The following is a 9591-nucleotide window of genomic DNA, read 5'->3' as shown; positions in this document are numbered from 1 at the left end:
TAATTGTATGATCTAGCAACATCTCATGCGTTTGAGTAGCTAGGATTGGATCTCTCTATTTCTTCATGCAATTGACAATTGTTTTGATGCCTAAGGTCCAAGGACGTTCCTTGGCAATTTGTTAATTAGTAATTAATTAGAGGACGTTCCCTAATTGATTTAATCATAAGGAGAGACATGGTGGTGAGAAGCGTCTTCCACCTCTATAACTAATCTATTGAATCAATCAAGAGAACATAAGTTTCAATGATCAATCCAAACAACCAAAGTGGATCCATCTCTTCAACTAGACCTTTCTCATTATTGAATTCTCTTTATTTTTACTATTCACTTCTTTTATTGCTTTCTTAATTAGTTCAACTGAGTCAATCTCAAACCCCCCTTTTTTACTTTTATTGCACTTTACTTTTGTTCCGCTTTCAGTTACTTGTTTTCAGTTTCTCATTCAGTTTAATCTCTTGGTTTTGTTGAGAAAAATAGATAAGTTTACAATTCTCTGTGGATTCGATCCTTTACCACTATCTGCAGTTATAAAATTGTTGATAACCGGAAAGGTTATTTTTGACTGACTTCGATAACCGCGAGTCAGGGGCATAAACTTTATGGGCCCATTCCCACCATCCTTTGGATACACCTACATCATCCTTGCTGTAGACTATGTGTCCAAATGGGTGAAAGCTAGAGCAACAAAGACTGATGATGCCAAGGCAGTAGTAGACTTTGTAAAGACCAACATCTTTGCTAGACATGGAGTACCAAAGGCAATCATCAGTGACAGAGGGACCCATTTTTGCAATAAGGTGGTGGAAAGGCTTCTCAGAAAGCACAATGTCTTACATAGGACATCCACAGCCTACCACCCTTAGACAAATGGGCAAGCTAAAGTATCCAATAGAGAAATCAAGACCATCCTTGAAAAGACAGTATCTCCCAACTGAAAGGACTAGAGTGCATGTTTGGAAGATGCTCTATGGGCCTACAGGACAGCTTACAAGACCCCCATAGATATGTCTCCTTACAGATTGGTCTATGGAAAAGCTTGTCACCTTTCAGTTGAGCTTGAACACAAGGCCTATTGGGCTGTAAAGAATTGCAATATGGACCTTAAAGAAGCTGGACAACATCACAAGTTGCAACTGCAAGAGCTAGAGGAAATAAGACGAGATGCTTATGAAACTTCTTGGAACTACAAAGCAAAAACCAAAGCCTCCCATGACAGTCAGCTTTCAAGAAAACAATTTGAGGTTAGTGATAAAGTCTTACTCTTTGACTCTCGTTTGAAATTGTTTTCAGAAAAGCTATGGTCTAGGTGGATTGGACCATTCATTGTAGAGCATGCTTACCCACATGGAGCTGTAGACATTCGCAGTATAGAGACAGGAAAAATCTTCAAGGTGAATGGCCATCGCCTGAAACCTTTCTATGAAGGATTTGCAGTACAAGTAGTGGAAGAAATTCCACTACATCAACCATCTCAGTCAACCTAAGTGATCATGCCATGCACACCACACCCCAGGGGAGTACTCAGTTTCCTTTGTTCTTTTATGTTTCTTATACATTGAGGACAATGCATGATTAAGGTGTGGGGGTGCATATCTTCTCTTCTTCTTCTCTTCTTTTCTTCTTCTCTTCTTCTTCTCTTCTTCTTTTCCTTTCAGTTATGTGAATTTACATGGCTTTCAGTCTGTGAATTTTTTTTTTTCCTTTCAGTTCAGTTTTTGCACAAATTTCCCTTTCAGTTCATGCGATTTTTTGCTTTTAGTTTTCCCTTTAGTTTGTTTTCATTTATGCTTTCAATAACACACACAACCACAACCTTCTTCTTTTTTTGAATTGCTCTACTCAAACTGATGAACTATATTGGATGAGCTTTTCTTTCCATGACCCCATTGATGTAATGACTCTTTAAACTTATGTTGAATCAATTGCAGTGAGTCATATTCATGTTTGAGAATTGCCTTTTGAATTGAATCTTTGAGCTTGCCATGGTGAAAAATATATTGATGACACTCATTAGAGAGAATAAATTAAAATTGTATGAATGAACTTAACATGACTTATTTTAGTAATTGGTGTTGATTTGCCCAAATCATTGAGAGAAAGGAAATTCAGCAAAGGCAAAGACCTCATGAGCACAAATTCAAAACCGTTCCAATGGTTGAAAGACTATGAACAGAGCTAGTAGCCACTTGGACAGGTGACCAACTGAGTAACTGGGGGTAGGTATCACCAATATGTACCTTCACGTCAAAAGGTTGGTGACTTTTTCAAGCAAGATCTAAGTGCAAAAGACTGAATAAAGTACTTCAAGGTAAGGGCAAGTCAATCCGAAAGCTAAAATGAGTCCTAACTGAACAAATAATATTTGCATGCATGATCTCTCTCTTGCATAAAATGAATCCTAGCCATGGTAAAAAAAGGGAAATAAGGAAAGAAGGTGAGTAATCTTCATGCATATATTCTTCACTGCAATGATTCAAAATAGGTGTCTTGAGTAAGAGTTTAAGTGGAAATAAGGATCAAGTAGCAAAGAAAGCTTATTTGACTATATTTATTTGCTTGAGGACAAGCAAAAGGCTAAGTGTGTGGGTATTTGATAGAGCATATTTTAGTCCATTTTATCTTGATATTATTGATGATTATTTACATGATTTCTGCTTAATTTAGTACTCTTGGTATTATTTTGCAGAAAATGTTGAAAAAGGACATTTTGGAGAAAATCCCCTTAAAACTGCCTTAATTGGAGCAAAGGAGAGCAAGCCTGCCAAGTTGAAATCAAGTGAAGCTAAATAAGGAAAGTTATAAATAAGGAAAGTGGCAAAGAAGGAAAGAACATTCAGCCAAAGCAATTTGAAATTCAAATTTCAAATCTCCAAGTAGCCACTTATTCAAGAAGCCAAATCTCAAGTTGCCATAAATGAAGAGCCGAATAAGGAAAGTATTTTGAAATTCAAATCTTCAAGATTCATATTCAAATTTTGAATTTTAAAATCCACCTTATTAAGGAAGCTAAATCCAAAGATCACATGCTTGCCACCTCATGCCTTGCACATTCAAAATTCAAATTGCAAAGGAAGGCTCCACCTTCCTTATTTGTGAATGGGCAGCAAGGAGAGTGTGAAAGCAAGTCTTGGGCACCTTGGGCAGCATCTTGAAGACACTTGGGCAGCAAGTAAGGGCAAGGACCACAATTCTTGCACAAGCCACACATGCCACACGCCACTCCTTCCTACATGTGCATGGGCGGCAAGGTAAAGTGCAAGCAAAGAGCAAGGGCATTTTAGGAAGCCTCTTAAAGATGCATGGACAGCATCGAAACCCTAGGACAGCATCTTAAGAACCATATAAATCCATCCTTAAGGGCTGCCGAAGAAGAGGACATCCATCCCCATCCATCTCTCCCATTCGGCCAAGGCTAGGAGCAAGCCTCTCCACCAATTCGATTCCTCTTCTCTTGTTCTTCCCTTTTATTTTCTGTTTTGTTTCAGCCATGAGTGGCTGAAACCTTTTATTCTAGTTGAAGATTGGTTGAAACTAAGGTTGTTTTATGGATTGTGAGATCTGAACATAAACTATTTGTCTTTGGTTTGTTCAATATTCATACAATTTGGTGCTTGAATCTATTATTACTTTGTTGTTTTGATCAAATTGACCACTTGATTTTTTGATTGCAAGGTAATTGATTGTTAGTTTGGATAATTTTTAGTCCGTAATTGCTGAAATTATTCAAACATAAGAACACTTGGTGTAATAACAAAAGAATTTTGTCATCTAGCAACATCTCATGCGTTTGAGTAGCTAGGATTGGATCTCTCTATTTCTTCATGCAATTGACAATTGTTTTGATGCCTAAGGCCCAAGGACGTTCCTTGACAATTTGTTAATTAGTAATTAATTAGAAGACGTTCCTAACTGATTTAATCATAAGGAGAGACATGGTGGTGAGAAGCGTTTTCCATCTCCATAACTAATCTATTGAATCAACCTAAAGAACATAAGTTTCAATGATCAATCCAAACAACCAAGGTGGATCCATCTCTTCAACTAGACCTTTCTCATATTGAATTCCCTTTTATTTTTCATAATCTGCTTATTTAATTGCTTTCAATAGTTGCTAATTAAGTCAATCTCAAAACCTCCCTTTTTACTTTACATGCACTTTTATTTGCTTTCAGTTTATTCGTTCTCAATGCGTTCTCTGGGTCTTGATAAGGAAGGTTGGTAAGTTTACAATTCTTTGTGGATTCGATCCTTTACCACTATCTGCAGTAGTAATATTGTTGATAACTGGAAAGGTTATTTTTTACCGGCTTCGACAACCGCGAGTCAGGCATCTCTCTGCTGATTTTGACATGAATCGGTTAAGTGCTACTACCCTGCCTGTGAGCCTCTACACATCTCTCATGTAGGTCGGCTCGAACATCTCTAGTATGGCTTTCACCTTTTTTGGATTTGGCTCAATACCCTTTCCGCTGACCATGTATCCCAGGAATTTTCCACCTCTGATGAAGGAAGCACACTTAGCCGGGTTCAACCTCATTATGTACTGTTCCAGCACCCCAAACACTTCTTTCAGATCTACCAAGTGTTGCTGAAAAGTTTGACTCTTTACTACCATATCGTCTACATATACCTCTACATTCCTTTCTATCTGCCCCTTGAAAATTTTGTTCATCAGCCTCTGATATGTCGCCCCTGCATTTTTCAACTCGAAGGGCATGGCCTTGTAACGAGGTCTTTTCCTCATCCGACCTGTCCATTAGGATTTGATGATAACCAGACATGTCATCAAGAGACGACATATAATCAAAATTGGCTATGAAATCGACCATTTTATTAATATCAGGGAGGGGATAACAATATTTGGGATAAGCTTGGTTCAGATCGGTAAAGTCTATACTCATTCTATACTTGCCATTAGCTTTTTTCACTAGTACAGGATTTGCTAACCATTGTGGGTATATGATCTCCCTAATGAACCTTGCTTCTTCTAATTTCTGCACCTCCTCCCTGGTGGCCTGCTGCTTTTCTTTCCCAACCACTCTCTTCTTCTGCTTTACAGGTTTTGCCCCGGGGAGAATGTTCAGCTTATGGGTCATCACCTCAGGGTCTATTCCTGGCATATCAGATGGCTTCCAAGCGAAGCTTGAGGCATGGCCTCGGATTAGAGCCATTGCTGCCATTTTTTGTTCTTCAGTCAGGTCGGCGTTGAGGCTGAAAACTGTCTGCCTCTCCCTCTGACAAAGGGAAGGTTTCCAAGTCCCCCATAGGTTCTATCCTGGCTTCTTTCTTCTCATCTCTGACCTCCATGACCTCTGAGTTGATTCTCTCATCTACCGAGCTCGGTTCTGCCACCGTGGCCATGTATACCACCCATGCTTCGTCTTGACACCATCGAACTACTCCTACCCTTGCCTTTGTTGGGAATTTCATGGTCAGATATCTAATGCTGGTTACCACCTCAAAGTCATACACCACAGACCTTCCCAGTATCGCGTTGTAGCTTAGAGGAAGCTTTACTACCAAAAACACGGCGTAGTGAGTCTGAGACAGGGTGGCTCTCCCAGAGTCAAAGCTACCTTCACCTTACCTTCCACGTTTATTGGAGTTCCTCCGATCCCCTTCACCGGGGCTTGATCCCGCACCAGCTGCTCTTCTGGTATCCCTATCTTCCGAAAGACCCTGTACGACAATAAGTTTACTTTGCTCTCGTCATCAACCAGGATCTTTCTGACTTGGTAGTTGTGGATGATAGCCTTGATGACAAGGGCATCATCGTAGGGCATTTGGATGCCGTGGGCATCTTCGGGGGAGAAAGAGATGACCATAGGGGAATGCTCTACCACCTGCATGACTTCACTATTGCTTCCCTCTCCGTCTCGGCTTCTCTTCTTTCCCCGCCTGCTCATCCGACCTCTAGTTCCTCCGACAATCATGTTAATGGTTCTACTGGAGCCATCATTCACTGGTCCTGCTCCCAGTCTTCGAGGCCTTTCCACTATGGGGTTCTGCTGAGGTCTCTCTCCTTCTAGTTTCTTCACAAAGTTTCGGAGTTGTCCCCTCTTTATCAACCTTTCGATCTCGCTGATCAAATGGTAACAGTCATTGGTGTCATGGTCGTGAGTGTGGTGGTACTGGCAATATTTATCAGGATCTCTCCGGCTTGCTTCCACTTTCATAGCCTTGGGCCATTGAAAGAACTCTTTGTCTTGTACTGCCACGAGCACTTCAACTCTGGAGGCATTAAGGGGGGTTATTGTTTTTGGGGCCCGAGATAAGGGCGGTTTCTGCTCTCTTCTATCCCAGGACTGCCTGTATACCTCGGGCCCTTTATTGTGCCTTCTTTTAGGTCTGTCCGACCTCCTCTCTTTTGGGGCCTTTCCTCTATCTGTGGCTTCTCTAGCAGACCTGCTAGTTGTTAAGGCATCATCTTGCCTTATATACTTCTCTGCTCTCTTCATCAGTTCTGCCAGGGAGGTAGGGGTTTTGCTCAAGGAGCTAAAGAACTCAGAGGAGGTGGTCCCCTTTGTATGGCCTCCACAGCCTGGCTTTCATCTAGCTTAGGGATCTGCAGATCCTCCATGTTGAAACGGGCTACATATTCCCTCAGGGACTCATTCCTCCTCTGCCTGACTGTCTCTAAGTAACTGGTTTTTCTGTCGGCCGGTACTCCTATTATGAACCGGCTAATGAAGATGCTAGCAAGGTCGCCAAAACTCTTGACACTCCCTGCCTCCAAACTGTTAAACTAGGCCCTCGCTGGTCCTGTGAGCATAGTAGGAAATACCTTGCACATCAAGGCATCTGACAAGGTCTGTAGTTCCATGAACATCTTGTAGTTCAAGATGTGTTCCTTTGGGTTTCCTGTCCCATCATATGTTGCCATTGGAGGCATCAAGAACTTTTTGGGAATGGTCTCTTATTGATTCCACCCCGAAAAAAGTGAGGAGGTGGGCAAGAGAGTCTAATTATTGACCTTTGCCCCCAGCTCGGCTAGAAGTTGTTCCCTCAACCTCTGCAGCTTCTGATCTACATCTTCCTCCTCTTGTTTTGGCCTCTTCTCCAGGAGGTACCCTTCTCTCCATTCCCCACTCTCCGTCCTCCTGGCCATTTCTATGGAATAACTTTTTGCCTCATCGTTGTCAATAAGTTCCCTTACTCTCCTTCCATAAACTCTAGCTATTGGCTCCCCCTCTCCATCAACTCCTCTACTTCCTACTCCGGCTCTATGGCTGCTTTGCTGAGGAACTGGGTGGTTGAAGGTGGGTTGAGGTTCTGCAGTAAGGGTTCCCTCTACCATAGGGAACACGTTCAATGGGGTATTGAGACCCCTTGTTGCATTATCTGCCCCAGCCAGTGGGCGGTGTTTTGCAGTTGAAGGGCTATGGTTTGGAGTTCTTAATTGGAGATGGTGTTTCGGGGTGTGTTCCCTGCCGAGCTTGGTGAGGGTACAGGCAGCATTGGTGGCTGGCTGGTGGGAGTAGTAGGGCTGAAGAAAGAGAACTGTTGCCCTTCTTGGGCAAAGCTCAGGTCATTTGGAGTGTTGACTGTGTGGTTTTCATTGTGATTCGCAATTGTGGATCTCAGTGGGTTTTGCAAGAAAGGAACTCCGATGACGAGAAGGTCTCCTTCGATTCCCATAGACGGCGCCAATTGATGTTCTGAGATCTAAAGAATAGGGTTTACAATAGTTGTGTAAGCTTGGGTGGAGAGGAAGGTGTTCCTCTCTTTTTATTCCTTCCCCTTTGTCTGCTAGCGACGCGTAACGGCTTCTCTGCTACAGTGCCACTTGCCTCTGTCACGCAGATCCGTATGTATGAAAGCGTCAGACGTCCTCTCCATGCTAGGCGGCCATTTAATTCCCCCCAGCGAGAGTGGGGGCAGGGCTGCGCAATGACTAGGCTTACTGTCCCTCTCCACGTCACGTCACCGGACTGAGCCTATAGTGGGTGGACTTGGGTCGTGAGTGACTTGGTCTGTTCTGTGGGTCTGAACCAGAGCCGAAGATGTTGGACCAGTCTGTTAGGGAGGTTTCATGGGCTTTGAGTCAGTACTGCTTTATAAGACCCGGCCTCATACTGAGATGGTGAAGCCCAGCGGTCATAATAATCTTTTCATATTAAATACATTTTAAATTTTTATATAATATTTAATAATTAAAATTAATAATTAATAACTTTTTAAAACTTTATAAACATTTTAAAATATTTTTCAAAACTAAAATATTAATTTATGAATTTTCCTATAGCATACAACTATATAATATCTTTTCCTAGTTTTATTTCGTACTCTATTGATCTTTTTTTAATTTATAACTTACTTAGAACAAATGTTTTTGTCATTTTATGGCAATATTCTAAATTTTTAATTTTAAACAATTAAAATGAATGTTTATTATTTATCTCAACTTTAACTATAAACTTAAATATTTTTTACCATGATATTCTTATCTGGATTGTGGTGTTTTTTAACTATTATTCAATTAACTATATTTTTATCTATTTGATAAAATAATTTAAATTTTTTTATAAATTCAAATTTATATCTAAATATTTTTTATTTATTGAACAAAATAATCAAAAAAATTTTATAAATTCATACTCCTCCAAATAAAATTAGGATTATGACCCTCCTTAGAGTCTAAAAACCCACCCCTGGAAAAATATTTAGCTTTGTAAATCTTACTAGGAAGAGAATTTTGGTTGGATAAAAGCCTTCAACCTTACTTGCCAAGCATAGCTAAGTTGAAATAGTGCAAATTGTGAAACCCAAGGCCACCACAAAACTTTTTACTACACATCCACTCTCAAGACAACCAGTGCATACTCCTTTTACCATCTTTTTTTAAACCCCACCGAAAAGAGTTCATCATTATTTGCAGCTAATCACAAATAGATAAGGAAATTTAAAAAAATCCTATGTAATAAGTGGGAATGGCTTGAACCTTAGTTTTAAGAAGAATCTCCTTACCAGCCCTGGAAAGAAATTTATGATTCCAACTAAAGATACATATTCAAAGCCTATCTTTCAGAAAAGAGAAAATTTGCCACTTATTCTTCCCAATCAAAGACCGCAATCCCAAATACTTGTTATGATTTAAAGGAGTATGAATAGATAAGGTATCCATAATGACTTGCTTCCTATTAGAAGGTGTATTAGAGCTAAAGAAAATACCTAATTTTTGCAAATTAATGGCCTGATCTGAAGCTCGCTCATAAGAATCAAAGATATGTTTCACTTTAAGACACTCCCTATCATTAGCGCTCTAAAGAAGAAGAAACTATTATCAGCAAATAAAAAATGAGAAACACTAAGACTCCTTCTACCATGAATCTCCCCTCTTAACTCTGTCTGTTTGAATAAGGCAGACAAACCTTCAGCACAAATAATAAACAGGTAAGGGGAAAGCGGATCCCCTGCCTTAAACCCCTATGAGGACAAATAGGCCCAACCAATTCACCATTTAAAGCTATGTTATAATTCACTATGGATATATATAGCCACATCCACTTGATCCATTGATCACCAAAACCCATTTTACTTAACATATGCTTCAGAAAAAGCCAATCCACCCTATCATAAGCCTTTGTA

At 40.3% G+C, this 9591-nt stretch overlaps 1 protein-coding gene across 1 annotated transcript; it reads right to left on the bottom strand.

The window, feature by feature from the left end:
* Positions 1-5193: 5193 nt before the first annotated feature.
* On the bottom strand, positions 5194-6461 carry LOC122725289. Its single transcript, XM_043962326.1, has 2 exons — positions 5591-6461; positions 5194-5519 (listed from the first exon to the last, which is right to left on the bottom strand). The coding sequence occupies exons 1-2, from the start codon at positions 6459-6461 to the stop codon at positions 5194-5196; spliced, it is 1197 nt and encodes a 398-aa protein (XP_043818261.1).
* Between the last annotated feature and the right edge of the window lie 3130 nt (positions 6462-9591).

This window comes from Manihot esculenta, chromosome 12, assembly GCF_001659605.2.
Source record: "Manihot esculenta cultivar AM560-2 chromosome 12, M.esculenta_v8, whole genome shotgun sequence".
In the NCBI taxonomy this organism is placed as follows: domain Eukaryota; kingdom Viridiplantae; phylum Streptophyta; class Magnoliopsida; order Malpighiales; family Euphorbiaceae; genus Manihot; species Manihot esculenta.
This window is presented reverse-complemented; position numbering and strand designations above follow the sequence as displayed.